The sequence below is a fragment of the Lacerta agilis genome, chromosome 1, assembly GCF_009819535.1.
Source record: "Lacerta agilis isolate rLacAgi1 chromosome 1, rLacAgi1.pri, whole genome shotgun sequence".
In the NCBI taxonomy this organism is placed as follows: domain Eukaryota; kingdom Metazoa; phylum Chordata; class Lepidosauria; order Squamata; family Lacertidae; genus Lacerta; species Lacerta agilis.
Window position 1 is genome coordinate 27,424,035 of NC_046312.1, and position 14,906 is coordinate 27,438,940.

Here is a 14,906-nt window from a genome sequence, read left to right on the forward strand (position 1 = left end):
TGCTCCTCTTCTCAGAAGCTGGTACAGCACCTATCACATGGCAAAGCTTCCGGGGATGTGAAAAACACAGCAGTTGGGTTGTGAGTTCACTATATGACTTCAGTGACAGGCAAACCAAGACCTTTAATATTGTTTGTTCATTCATTAGATCAACATCCTCCATCCCAGAAGTGAAGGCTATACAGCCCAGGAATTGGAAGTCAGCATTCTCTGTGGATGAATATTTTCTTGAAGTGGATAAATCCAATATGTTGGAAGAACACAAAATGAAACTGCATCTGAAGCCTCATTCATTCATTCACACATATTACAAATGAAGAAAACCCTTAGACTATACGCTCTAAGGAATATTCCAGGACAACAATGAACTTTATTTTTTTAGATTATTTACTGCTTCTTATTTCAGTGGAGTTTTCATCAAACCTTTGAACAATTCAGCAAAAACAACATTTCTTCGGTAATGGCAGGTTCACACTGTAGCAACAGAAGCATACCAGGTCTTCACTTCTTAAGCAACACCTGATCTGAAATAGGTTAGAATCCAAAGAAACCACCAACTCAGTGCATCCTCACTATTCTTCATTGACATTGAATTTGCTGTGTATAATTCTTCAACATTTTATCATGACAAAAACAAACATTCCACCACACTGCACCTGTAAATACCATCCTTGCAGTCTAATACTTTTCCAATCACTTGCTTGAAATATTTGCTCTAGGATCACCCCAGTCCTCAAAAGATTAGCCTTCCACACTGGCAAACACAACACTCACCTGGAACACGATTGACATCTGATGAAGCATTTTCATAGGAAGCACGAAAGGGAGGGGGAAGAGAGGGAGAGAGAGAAAAGAGAGAGAAAGTATTAGACACACAACATGCACACACACACAAGCAGCTTAGCTTCTTTGCATGGAAATCAATTTCATGCAAAACCAGAAGTTTTCAAAGCCACCCATCTATGGTCATCAGCCCAGCCATGCAAGGGAAAGGGCTTGGCTGGCCCTCCTCTGTGCATGTAGAAGTAAGTCAGATGTCGTATCTGTCTGGATGGAGAGAAAGGTTCCGGAATCAGATAGGCCCAACTTAGGTCAACTCCTGCAAGAATATTGGTTAGAATATTCTGTGTCATTTCATTTCACACACAGTTTCAAACAAGAGAGAAATAAAGAGCATAACCCCTGCAGCAGGATAGCTTCATTCACATAAATTCAAGTACATTCAAGCTATTTTCAGGAGGAAAAGAAAAATTAGTTCCCTTTTCTGAAAGGGTTCGTGTGAATTTATGACCAGCTGTGAACTCCAAACTTAGCCCTCAAAGGGCTAGCACAAAAATAAAAAGACAAGCCATTTCAAGACATTCTGCCCACTGTTCCCTGTGACCATCCTTCATTGCAGACAACATGGGAACTTTTGAGTTTTTGATGCATGATCTTTTCCCAGGCAAGGGTAATAGTTCAGTGGCTATTGCACCCAGCAGGCTCTTGGCTTAGCAGGTCAGTTCAAGGAACCAAGCCAGAATCATCAGCATTAGAACCAGATTGACCTCTCTGGCCCCTTGTGTCACTTGGTCCTTGCTACGTTGGCAGCTCCGATAGCATATTTTGGTGATCTGCAGGGATGTGGCTGATATGCAACAATGAGCAGACCAGTATTATGTAGAGAGCAAAATACCTAGTTCCTGGAGTTCATGGGTGGGGAACCTTTGGCCTATGGGGCAAATTTGGCCTGCCATGTCTCCTCATTGACCTGCCAAGCCATTTTTCTTGAACCACACCCAACTGCCTCACACCTAACATCATATGTGGCGTAAGGTGTAAAGGAGGTAGAGATGCAACTGGAACAGCTGCCCACGGTGAACTCACTGCTGATGATCCCTGCAAAAAGCATGGCTGAACTCCCTGCTCATCAGCTGATGGATGGGGTCTTCAATCCTGCTTAGTCACTACATCTTCCCATGGCTGAAAGCCAATGTTGACAAGTGAGTGGGGACACCCAGCTGTCAATCACCTGATGAGGTGACCCATGGGGCTGAGAAAAGGTAAAATCTGGCCACCAGCTCACAGACACATTGAAAGGGGGTTAAACAAATTCATAGAATTCAAGGCTGCCAATGGCTGCTAAGTCATGATGGAAATATGCTGCTTCTGAATATCATTTGCTGGGGAGTAACAGCAAGAGAAGGGTCCTGTCCTGCCTGTGGTTGGCTGCTATGGGAAACCTAAGCTACCTGCCTGTGGTTGGCTGCTATGGGAAACCTAAGCTAAGCCTACTGGATGTGGCCAATGGCCCATCTAGTCCAGCATTCTGTTCTCACAGTGGCTGACCAGATGCCTGTGGAGAACCTGCAAGCAGAACCTGAGCACAAGAGCCCTCTCCCTTCCTGCAATTTCTAGCAACTGGTACTCAGAAGCATTATGCCTCCAACCATGGAGGGAGTGCACAGTCATCAAGCTGCTGCAGAAGATACGCCTTTGATCTGATTTGGCAGAGCTCTTCTTAAATTCTTGTTATCCTATGAAAGCTAGGCACATCCTACAACCCATAATGAGAAACTGCTGGAAAGCAGGTCGGTTGTCAATCCCAAAATCAACCATTAGTTCTCTTTCTTATTAGGGCTCGTCCGCACTTCCACTTGTCCCACACGTGGAAAACATGGGCCTAAGAGGTCTTTTGCTTGTCCCACGCTTTCTAGGCATGGGTCTGAGCAGTGTTTTCATCTGTGCAGCCACTTTTCCAGGGCAAACCCACTGTCTGCCACTGAATCGGAACAGACCTCAGTCCGCAGAAAAAACAATTGACTTTTCTTCAGATACAATGGGGTTTTCCCAGGAGGAAGCAGCAGAACAAGCAGAATTGTGGATGAGCCCTTAATGATTTTATCACATTTGTCTGTACAACCTCCCTACCCCAGCAACTAAAAGACCACAATCGGCTATGAAAAACCAATTAATGCTAAAACAATTACAAACCTTAACCAACAACAACAACAACACTAGATTTAAAAAGCTGAGATGATCTTCAAGGGGTAGCTCTGAAATACTTCCTTAGATCTTTTGGGGGTTTTTTTATAAGACTCATTCAAAAAAAACAAAGCAAACTCCACCCAGCATCAAGCATGAGGAGAGGTAACAAGCATAGACTATAGATCGTAAGTAATCTCAATATAATCTGAATGTCAGAAGAGTGTTTATCCCAAAGCATCTTTCCACATCTGCATGTGAGCTCTTGCTAGTTTGTGGCTAGATGGATCTATGTTTGCATGAGAAATGAAGAGATGTCTTACTATATAAAAGTCCTCAGGTTTGACTCACATCAATTTCCTTAATAAGGTCACATCCCAAACACACACAAACACATATTCACACACCATCATGTCACAGAGCTAATTTATGAGTCCTTCCTATGCTACATGATTTAAAAATGTGATGTCCCCATCAAAGCAATTATAAGATGCCTATGAAAAAATGTCCCCATGTTCTCCTGCAAAGTGCTAATGTTTATTGGATTAAAAGTGGATGGGGGGGGGGAGAGGGAGGAACTTTTTTAAAACGTAGACTCGCAGGCTTTTAAATGTTTAATTCAAACTTAAGCCATTAACCTAGCGTAACTGGTTTGCTGTGGCTCATGAAGCTATGTGCTTTCATTCAGTTGCGTGGGATAAGAGAAAATATTTTTGGAGGGGCAGCTGCTACCTCTTGTTATTGCATGGAGTCATCCTTGCTTTCTTCCTCCCACAGAACCTGCTTTCCATAAAGCTGTCCACCACGCAGAGCTCAGGAGTCAGCTTTCCTCCATGAAGCTGTAGAGAATCAGAGCCTACTAAATGGCACCAGCCATCAAATCAGTATTAGCAGTAGTAAAAGTTATGTTGGGGGAGGTATATGGCAGGCTAGCTGATGAACTACCATATGGTCAGGTAGTTGTTGCCCCGTTTGCCTAAAGCTGTGGGCCACCTCCATACTCAACCCCAGAGCTGGTTACATAAGCAATGACAAATCCTATCTGGGTAATGTAGTTTTGAGAGCATGCCTTTTTGTTTCTGTGTTGAATGAAAAGTAGCCTCTGTGCACCCAGCCAGATCTTTCCCACTGTTGGCAACAGACCACTCTGCACATGTGTGGTTCTCTGGATTATTGCCATTTTATAACAGGTCCACATAGCAGCTGAAATAACTGGCACAGAACTCTCCACATCTTTACAGCAACATACATTTTTTATTTAAAAAAATGTTTGGGGAGTATATGCTGCCTTGATATCTTCCGAGGAACTGAACTGAGGAACCGAAAGGATTATATATGTTATTATATGGTACGTTGCTTTGGGATGCCTCGTGGGAAGCAATTCATAAATGAAAAAAATAGCATTACATTAATATAAGAAAACTATACCACAAAAATAACAATAAAGCATAGGGCCTGACTGTTTCACGAACATTGTATGCTTAATAGCCAGGCTTTTAAAAAAAAGAATACAATCCATGAGCACCCCAGACATAAGTGAGCGGCGGAGGGGATTAGGGAAAACATGATTAAGATGTTCTACAGGTGGTATATGACACCAAGTAAAATACATAAAATGTATAAAACAAAAAGCAACTTTTTCTGGAAATGTCAAAAGGAAGAGGGGACCTTCTTACACATGTGGTGGCATTGCGGGGTGATTCAAAAATTTTGGAGCCAGGTTTTAGAAGAAATTAAAAAAGAAATTTAAAAAATGATGAAATATAATATAAAGAAAAATCCGGAACTATTTTTATTGGGAATTTTGGATGGAGAAATAAACAAACAAGATGAAAAACTTTTCCACTATGCTACAGCTGCGGCTAGAACTTTGATAGCCCAATATTGGAAAAAGAAAGAAATGCCGGGAATTAAAAATTGGCAAGAAAAATTATTTAATTATATTGATCTGGCTAAATTAACTGATAAAATTAGAGGAAGTAGTGACTAAAAATTCAAACAAGATTGGGGAAATTTGGAGAATACCTGAAAAAGCAATGCCCCACTGTGAAATGCTGGCTCCATTTCTAGATACTCTGTATTGTGAATAAAAGTTAAAAAGGAAAGATAGAAGGAAATAGAATAGATGGATTATAAAGAATATCAGAGTAGTAAAAGAGAAGAGATAGATCGATTTCCTGGGATGATGACAAGTGGAAGCCATGAGGGAGGAGGAGGTAATATATAACAGAAATAGATAAGAATGGACAGAATAATGGAAGAAAGATGTATTGTTAAAGGTTAGTAGAAATTGATTTAAATGAATATTGAATATTGAATCGGATGTTATTATGTTGGTTTTGTGTTATTTTTATTTTAGGTATATTGGATTGTATTATTTGCATGTATCTTGAGGTTTTACTTAAGGAAGAACTCAATCTGTAATTTCAAATTTTATTTTTCTTTAGTTAATGTTTCTATTTCAATGGGGGTTTTTCTTCTGTATCGCTGCAATAAAGTTAATAAAATATAAAAAAGAGGTGGTCCCATGCATGGAAAGTTCATTTGGAACAGGAACTGCCAAATTCCATGTATAAAGTCATTTAAAAATTATTCCTCCACCATCGCTACTCTCACCTTGGGCCCACACACTTCCTCCTCCTCTGCCTCACATTGTGCGAGTAGCACTGGCTCAGAACTTCAGCTGGATTGTCAAAATGTTACATGGGGGGGGCGGGAATACGAGAGAGACATTTCACACACTTTTGTAAATCAAGAAAATCTTTAATAAAAAAAAAGAACTTCAGCTGGAAACAAAGCGAACTGGAGGGGAAGGAGCCTCTGCAGCCCTTGTGTGTAAGCATGTGTGTGTGTTTGTGTTGTGGGAGGGGAAGGGGAAGGGGAAGGGGAAAGGGAGGGGGCTGGCTGGCTGGCAAGCAACTGTTGGGGCAAAAAAAAGGAGCAGTGGGTGAAGGTACGTAAGGGCGTGTCAGCAGGATGTGAGAGCAAACGGGTGAGCACCAAGGGAGGGAGGGAGGGAGGAGCTGAGTGAAAGGCGTCCAAGTGGTATGTCAAGGTGGGAAGGGGGTGGTAACTGAGGTGGGTGGATGTATCTGCGAAGGGGGCACAGAGACGTTGGCGGGGGAGTGATTTTAAGTGTGTTGAGAGGATGGGCCATGTCCCGATTTGCTTCACTAGGATGTTGGGAGGATATGCAGATTTGTCCCCCCCACACACACACACTGGGGCGGGGGGACTCTGGGAAAGGTTGATTTAGAGCACAGTATAGCAGCAAGGGAAGGTTGTTTAAACCTCTCCATGACTATTGCCCCCCTCCAAAATACACACAATTGCTTCCACCACCCACTGAGTGTTTAATATAAATGTTGGGTAATGTGTTGTGGTTTTGCAACTGAAATACCAGGTGGCGCTGTGGGTTAAACCACAGAGTCTAGGGCTAGCTGATCAGAAGGTCGGCAGTTCGAATCCCTGCCACGGGGTGAGCTCCCGTTGCTCGGTCCCAGCTCCTGCCCACCTAGCAGTTCGAAAGCACGTCAAAGTGCAAGTAGATACCGCCGTTTACCTTCCAGCGGGAAGGTAAACGGCGTTTCCGTGCGCTGCTCTGGTTCACCAGAAGCGGCTTTGTCATGCTGGCCACATGACCCGGAAGCTGTCTGCGGACAAACGCCGGCTCCCTCGGCCTATAGAGCGAGATGAGCGCCGCAACCCCAGAGTCGGACACGACTGGACCTGATGGTCAGGGGTCCCTTTACCTTTACCTTTAAGTTAACTAACTTTAAAAGAAAAGGGGAAAGCCAAGGAAAGTGTTCAGCACCCACCCTTCCCTCTTCCCCACTCTGAATTTTCCCCTTCTGAAAATGCTTCTCTTTAAAAACAATGGTGTGGGGGCTTCCGCGCACGTGCTTCTGTATACCTGACCCCTTACCTCCAAAGCCTGCTCATGCTCCAGCAAGCTTCTGCTACTTGCCCTTTCCTTTCTCCCACTGTGCAGAAGAAGTAAAAAGTCCTGTATGAAACTCGGAATGTACTGCAGACCCCACATCCCTTCTAAAATACCGAGGATCACAGGCCTTTCTTCCAGGCAGAGGTTATCCCTTTCTCTACTTCAGAGCACTTCAGAAACAGCAAAGGGAGTCTCTTGACAAAAGGCAATGGCTGGATTTTCTTTGTCCTAGGCACAAGGACCCATTCACAGTGGCTTTGTAGAGTGCTGAGCTGCAAGCCAAGGTTGTTTGCTTTTGCTCTTTGATGCTAATAGCTCTGCTGAAATTGGGATCAGCAGGGCGACTGCCTTTTGTCAGGTGTGGCGCTAGCCACCTGGGTAGGCCCCAAAAAGGAATGGGGGAAAGATCAAGAGAGATGAGAAGGAACAGATGATAGCATAGCTCATATCGTTGTCGTGGCTGTAGCACGAAATGTCTGGGGCATTTTATTTTGAATATTTCATGTGAGTTTTTGTCGCTGATGAAAGGTGCTGTGCTGACAATCCAGGGGAGAGAGGCCTTTGTTGAACTGCTACGGACTAGACAGCATCTGGGACAGGGGAAGCCTATGTTAGATGCCAACCCTCTTGACACTGAGCAACACAGGAGAGCCCCACTTCTAAAGGAGGAGCAGGCAGCCTGCTTTCATGGTGTAAGTCAGCTCCATTCCCCCTGGCATTCTCTGGACACCTGCCTACCGGTAACCAGACAGAGAATCCCCTGCTCCAGGTTTCTGAACAGCCGTCAGATGGGAACCACCCAGGATGAAAGGGAGCTGTTGACCTAGTAGTGAAAGGCTTCCTCTCCAATTACTAGGCCACTTGATCTCTTTAGCTACACCTACCTGGGTGGGTCTTGGATTACTTTCACCCTTTGTAGGTTTTGATGGGAAACGTCTCAAATAATAGACGTAAGGGGGGAAGGGAGAGAAGAAAGGTTGTGAAACAAAGGGAAAGTTTTTCTATTCAGAAGGCACACCCAGACATCCTGTTGTGAATTCAGCAACCTCCCTTTGACAAACATTCAGTATTGGTTCCCATCCCTGCTCTTCTTCCTTCGCCTCACTGCAACTCGGCCAGGGCACTACCCAGTCTGACAACATGAAATGAATTTTTGCACCTCAAACCAATGGAGGCTGGTGTATTAGGGCAAATGGGGCACTGCTCCATCAACCTCAGCCTGTCTTAAGCCAGTCTTCAACATGCCCTGCCTCCTCACCTACAGTACCAGTACAGGGGTTAGCACTGTCTGTCAGCTTCCTCCTCCTTGGTCTCAGTGTTGCCCTTGAAGAACTCAGCAGGGAGGATGATGGGGACAAATGTCACTGGCTCTATCTACTGTTGCCCTTCCTGCCTTCTGTCCTACCAGTCTCAATGGGCACAAATCACATTGTCTGGAACTTTTTTTAATTTTTTGCTTTGTTCTACAATGTAAGGGCTAAACTGCATAGTACATGGGAGATCCCAATGTAATGTTCTTCTAAAACATAGGTGGGCAACTAGCAGTCTAATTCCACATGAGTGGCACAGAGGAAAGAAATGTGGAAGAAAGAGAGAGAAATGGGAAGGGGGGAAAGTCACTGATTCACTATTAACCACAATTGGGAAAACATACAGGCACAATATGGGTATAAGTCTGGTTTTCTCTGTATAGCCAATAGCCCCGTATACAAATTAGGGAAGGTGGGGAAGAAATGTCCCATGGCTGTTTTTAGGAGATGAAGATTTATTTGGGGAATCTGTGACTGCATCTCCCATGTGGCATCCAGTTAGGCCCTAAAGCAATGTAAAATCTTCATCGCCTGGAATGTACGCTAGATGCCCTCTCGCAATTGGCAGTGTGCATTTGCAACATTTATGCCAGCTGCACAAATTGGGGGACCAAAGTGGTGACTTGAAATTGAAATTATGAAAGCCAGTCTCTCTAAGGGCCAGACTAGGTGGTGGGAGACTCATAAGATCTCCATATTTTTGATTTATATATATATATATTGCATATAACTCAAGGGCCAGTAGTAATAGTAGGGTTGATTCGGCTGATCTGACTGGCTAGGCGGATGTCCCCTTCCTCCCTCTCCGCTCCATGTGCGTCCCTCCCGAAGCTGCGCGCTCAGTGTAAGAGGACGACCATCCCAGATAGAAGGAGTGTACCGTTCTTCGGTCAAGGGTATACGATAGCTGCGCTCCCCTGCTAGAACCTCCAAACAAGCTCAATGAGGTATTTTTTACCCTTTGGCCCACACCATATTCCCTAATCTGAACTGTGTTCAAAGCTGCTATTTTTGAATCACCATCATACAGGCTCCATTCCCCACGGCCTTGAGGCAATCAGGAGCTTCAAGGGAGCTTTTTTTCCAGCATCCCCAGCTATTGAGGTGTTACTGTTGTCAAAAGGAATTGCAAGCAAAATGGAGCTGTACTGTGCTCTGCCCCTGTCATTTTGAAGCTTCTTCCAGCAGCTGCTGCAGTCAACTGTCCTGTAATGGGAAGCCTCCTATACTCACGGAAGCTTCCCGAACACATTAGAATCCTGATGGTCTAAGGTTCTAAAATGTGTGGGTGGAGCCACCACGCATAGTGACATCATCGGCATGCAACAGACCTAATGGTGAAAGCTTTTGTTTGCCACATAAGGAAAACATATAGGTAGCTGGAACTTGTATTGTATGTTTTCCCCACAGAGACAAATAGGAATTTGGCATGCCATTATTATTTGGGAAACCAGTATGGGGGCAAATGTTTAACCATTTCCAGCAGGACGATGATTCTGATCCAGTTCCATCTCCCCTAATACTTCTTTCTTTCTTTTTTTAAAGCATACATGACAGATCTTAATCAGAGATCTCCTGCCTCATATTTGTTGTACCCTTAGTTCCTGGCTGACTCAGCACACTCTCAGTTTTGGAGTGTAAAAGGTATGGAACGGGTAATAATATCCCACGCTATCGCATCTAAACTGTGGCTGAGTACAAATTTACTCATTTATAAAAAAAGGAAACATAGCTTTTCACGACCCTGAATTTTTCATGCTCACCCTCAACATGCTGTTGATTCTAGATGCTGCCGCCCACGAGGGTGGGTGTGGTTACTTGATAGACATTTGAAAACCCTCCCCTTGATCAAGGGACACACCATAGATGAATGAAGAAGAAAGTGGTGACAGCGATCACAGCATCATTATGCAGATATGGATGCAAACACATCCCAGTGCCAGTTGTGGAACTCCCTTCTCACAAAGGTGCATCTGGCACCTTCAATATACAGGTTTCGGTGAAAGCTGAAGTTGCGCCTCTTCACTTTGGACACCTGAGGTGTATATTTTTAGGACTCGCCTTATATTTGTAATTTTAAATTGTTTAAGACTTTTTTAATTGTTGTAACTCGCTCTGGAAGGCAAGAAATAAATTGTAATAATGCCCAGGGAGGTACAGCTGGTGCCTTCATTATACACCTTTAGGTGCCAGGCAAAAAGAAAATTATTATTATTATTTATTGAATTTATACACCACCCTATACCCAAGGGTCTCAGGGCGGTTCACAGAATAAAATCAAGATATAAAACCACAAAATACCTAATAAAAAAAGCAACCCAGGCCTTTGGCTGATTAACATCCTATATAACCTTTTAAATGTGTTTGCGTGAGGGGGTGGGGTGATTGTTTTGTTTTGTTTTGTTTTGGTTTTGCTTTTATAACTCATTTTGTATTTTTATATTGTATTCTAATGTTGTGAACTGCCCTGAGATCTTTGGATGAAGGGTGGTATACAAATTTAACAAGTAAAATAAAGAAATGATCTGTTCTCAAATGGACGCATCGTGGGTTAATGCAGAATCCATATTCAATTTCATTTTCAGAATGAAACCAGCATCTTAGGAAGTTTTTCAGGCACGCACAAAAATGCAATAGATCTAGATTGTGTGTGTGGACTACAAGTACCATAGAACTGTCGAGCTGAAAGGGACCCTGAGGATCATCTAGTCCAACCCCCCGCAATGCAGGAATATGCAGCTGTCCTATACAGTGATCGAACCTGCAACCTTGGTGTTATCAGCACCATGCTCTAACCAGCTGAGCTATCTGTCTCCATTGATTCTAGAATAAAATGTCAAGTGTACACTGCCTGTAGCCAGCATAAGACCACAATCAGATGTTTCAGTTGGCAGATTGTATTGTGTAGAGTGCTGCTTATCCTTCACTCTCTCCACCCCATCTTGGAGGAGTGCTAATGTATGGACAGATTGCGCTCCTGCTAATGGTGATATGCTGCTGCAACAAAGGCCAGGATTGGGAACACGCGGCAAGCCATGAAGTGACTCTTAGCTGAGCTCCCGCGGGAGAGACCGCTGTGCAGTTCTGCCATGCTCTGCATAACACTGAACACTCTGGAGGTAAATAGTGCTACAAAGAGCAGAGCTGAGAGAGGGTGAGTTTGAGAAGCACAGAAGTGATGATTAAGCAAAGGAAGATCTGGTAAAGTCTGTGAATTGGCTAGAGCTCTAACCTATTTGCTGTACCCAGCCTTCAAATTAATAAAACAAATCCCTTGGTAAGTCTGCCAGAGTTATTAAAGGATGCTAATACTCCCCTAGAGTAATCTGGAGAAGCACAGCTGGAGCTGGAGAGGAAGTGCTGTAGCTTGGGGAGGGAGGTGGCATGGAGAGAAGACCCTTCAATCCCACCAGATGACTGTCAGGGCTGTCTACTCCCGTCCAGCCTCGCCCAGAGGGGATGTGAGGCTAAGTGTGGAAGGAGGGGGAACGGGGGATTGCAAGGCTGAAATCTCTCCTCCCTCCCTCTGCTGCCAACCTAGTTTTGCATGAGAGAGGATTTTTCATTCTGCTGCTTTCTAAATTATGCCGCCTAGGCATTTTCATAAGAACCAAGAGTGGGAAGTCCCACTTCTCAGAATCCTTGCTAAGGAAAGCTCCAACCCTTAGGGGCCTGCAGAGAGGGGTGACGGAGGCCACACTGGTGCCTTGGGGAAGGATGGTTTTTACCCATCACAGATAGTGCTTATTCCTGATACATACACCCTAGGAAAAGATGCAACCATTTGAATGCTGGGTGGTGGCAGGGGAAGAGGAGAAACCTTCTAAAGCAGCCTTCCGCAACTTGACACCCTCCAGGTGTCAACAGACAACAACTCCCATCATCCCTAGGCAACATGGCCAATAGTTACCAGGTTTGGGGAAACTGCTCTAGAGGGAAGACATTGGACAGCATTGCATGAATGCATGCATGGAAATACTGACTTTTAGCTCAGGACTTTACACAGCATCATTTTATTATCCCAGTACTCTTGATAGTCTACGCAGAAGTAGCATCATCATCTAATCTAATTCATTTTATTACTGGCACATAATGCCCTTAATTTCTGAACAACATGAGCTGGATGGAGAGAGAAGCCCAAAGAAAGAAGGGAGGAAGCTATCACTGCCTATCTCTGCTCCCAAATGCCCCCACACACATTATAGCCATTTACTTAGAAGAACTCAAAACTAGGCAGTTTGTTTCCTGAGGGATTCAGCCAGGACCATTTGGTAATTTATCTTTACAGAAAAGAAGACTCATCAAAAGGTGCCCTAAAGGGTGATGAGCACCAACTCTGCAACTCAAACTGAGATGTAGGAAGAACGCTGTTTCGCCACACATCTACTCTCCACAATTTTAGAAAAACCAAATTTATATCTACTCCAGCACCTCCAGTCACAGATGAACACAATGTAAGAGTTCAGAACATTTGAAGAAGACTTTAGTGACAGGTGAGCTCTGGGCAATGTGGTCTCAGAGATCAAAGCTGGGATCTCAATACTCAATTCCACTGAGGTCCTCTGAGCACTCATGCCTCTAAGCTTTAGGCCAATGAATATCATTCACTAATAATCACAGCTAACCCATCTTTTCTTGCCTCTTCCTACAAAGAATATACCATGAAAAAGGTTCCTTCTCCCTGCCTGTCACTTTCCATAAAATTTAGATGCATACAATAAAATTGTGTAATTTGATTAGGAAATACATGGCGACTTCTGTAGAGCTGCCTGGAAGACCTACAACTGGGCAGAACGCCTGGATATAAATGTATTCAATAAAATAAAGAATTTAAATTAAGACAGAGAAGAAATGATTAGCTAGGAAAGCACCAAGTGTATTTTTGCAGGAGAAAACAGCCAATTTATACAAACTGTACAAGTCATAACTTATGTAACACGTGTGGTTTGTACTTGGGTATCTTTACCAACTACGAAATGCGTTGGAAAACTGTGTAAGGGGTACCATGAGTATTTGCAGGGGCCAGGCCCTGAGCTCAGTGAGAGTTGCAGAACCAGGCCCTTGCTGTGTTTGTTTTGGGTGAGTCAGGTGCAGCCTGGCAGGTGTGGCCAGATCAGATGTGCAGCACCTGAAGGCAAACCCAAGAGGGCCATATAAGGCCAGCCTTTTCCCCTGGTTTTTTGCCATAGCAACATCGTTTATACCCTGCTGCTGCCAGTCCCTGTTCCTGCTTTGGTGCTCCTGTCCTTGCTCCAGTTCCTTCTCCTGTTCCAGTTTCTGTTTCTGTGTTCCAGCCTCATTGAGTTTAACTGCTACCATTGTTACCATCCATACCTTGGTCCCAGTGTGTCAGGTCTGGACTGCTGTCACCTATGTCACCTATATGACAATGTGACCCGTAGGTCTAATTTATGGCAGTGCTGCTACAGGATGTAGCTGCTCCCTCACCATTAATCATGTGAGGAAGGTAAACAATGTGATTGCTTACTTTCTGCACTGGCACTGCCAACAGCAGCTCATTCACCATTTCTAGTAACATGTGGAACACACCTTATTCCCTGATCTTCCATTTTCAAGGTGGATCTGCCCAAACTGAACAGGTCCTATCAAACTGAATCTAGTCTGTTCAGTATACTAAGTCAGTTCAGTACACTATGAATTGTGTATTATTATTTTTTAATTGATTCTCACAGAACCTTGGGAACATATCCCAAGGCTACACAGATAAGCTTACCTGAGGAAAGATTTTTAAAATGCTTGCACTCTGCATTTATCACTCTGGCTCTGCACAATTTGCGCTGGCTTGATTAGTCTCCAGGCTCAATTCAATGTGCTTGTTTAACGTTAAAAGGCTCTCTTAACCTAGGCACCTGGGTGCTGCCTATTTCCAGGTGTTTCCTCTGCACATGCTCTGACCTTTAGATGAGGTCCTGCTCCAAAACCCTCAACCTCAGGGGACAAAGTTGGTGCCAGCTAGGGCTAGGACTTTTCTATTGTAGCACTTTCCCTGGGGAATGACTTGTTGAGTGAGGTGACATCCATCAGTCCCCATCCCTATACTGGTTTTGGTGGTTGGAGAAAGCCAATAACATAGAGAGGGTCACAGGCAAGACACTACTCTCTCCATACAGGGAGTATAATGTGATGGCCATAAATGCTCAGCAGTGACAGCAAGAGCCTCAATTTATATAATCTGCCACATGGGGACCCAACATGGGACCCCATTACATGAAACATGGGGGCTAGAATACTTTTCTATGCATGGAATATATGCTCAAATCTTCACAGCACTTTGCTGGTGAAAGCTCCACTAAATTGTGCTGATGGAGTGCTTAGAGGCAGGCTGTGAATTATTAAAACAGAGGTCTGTATGCTCTGCAGTCGTGTGCCTCCTGAGTCAAGCAAAAAATGGATTAAGACTCCTTAAGTGTAACTAAGCTATAGCAAAAGATAGACTGTTCAGTTGGCAACACTCACTTCCTCATCTGGGAATTTGGGGTAAGCCAATCAATGAAAATAGGAGTGAACAGAGCCAGTCATATGCCCCCTCAGAGCTCCTGAGGGATCCTAAAAAGGTTTCCAAACACACACACACACACACACACACACACACACACACACCAGCCTGGTTAAAACTGGATGTTGTTCCATTGACTCATAGGCACAAATCAACAGCAACACAGGCAAAT

At 44.0% G+C, this 14,906-nt stretch overlaps 1 protein-coding gene across 1 annotated transcript in view; it reads right to left on the minus strand.

Moving 5' to 3' along the window:
* The window catches only part of LOC117042274 (neurexin-3-like), a 632,640-nt gene that overhangs the window by 521,550 nt on the left and 96,184 nt on the right, over nucleotides 1-14,906 (minus strand). The window contains exon 3 of the mRNA XM_033141809.1: nucleotides 775-792. Within this exon, the coding sequence (XP_032997700.1) occupies nucleotides 775-792 (18 nt within the window). The remainder of the gene's footprint in view (nucleotides 1-774; nucleotides 793-14,906) is intronic.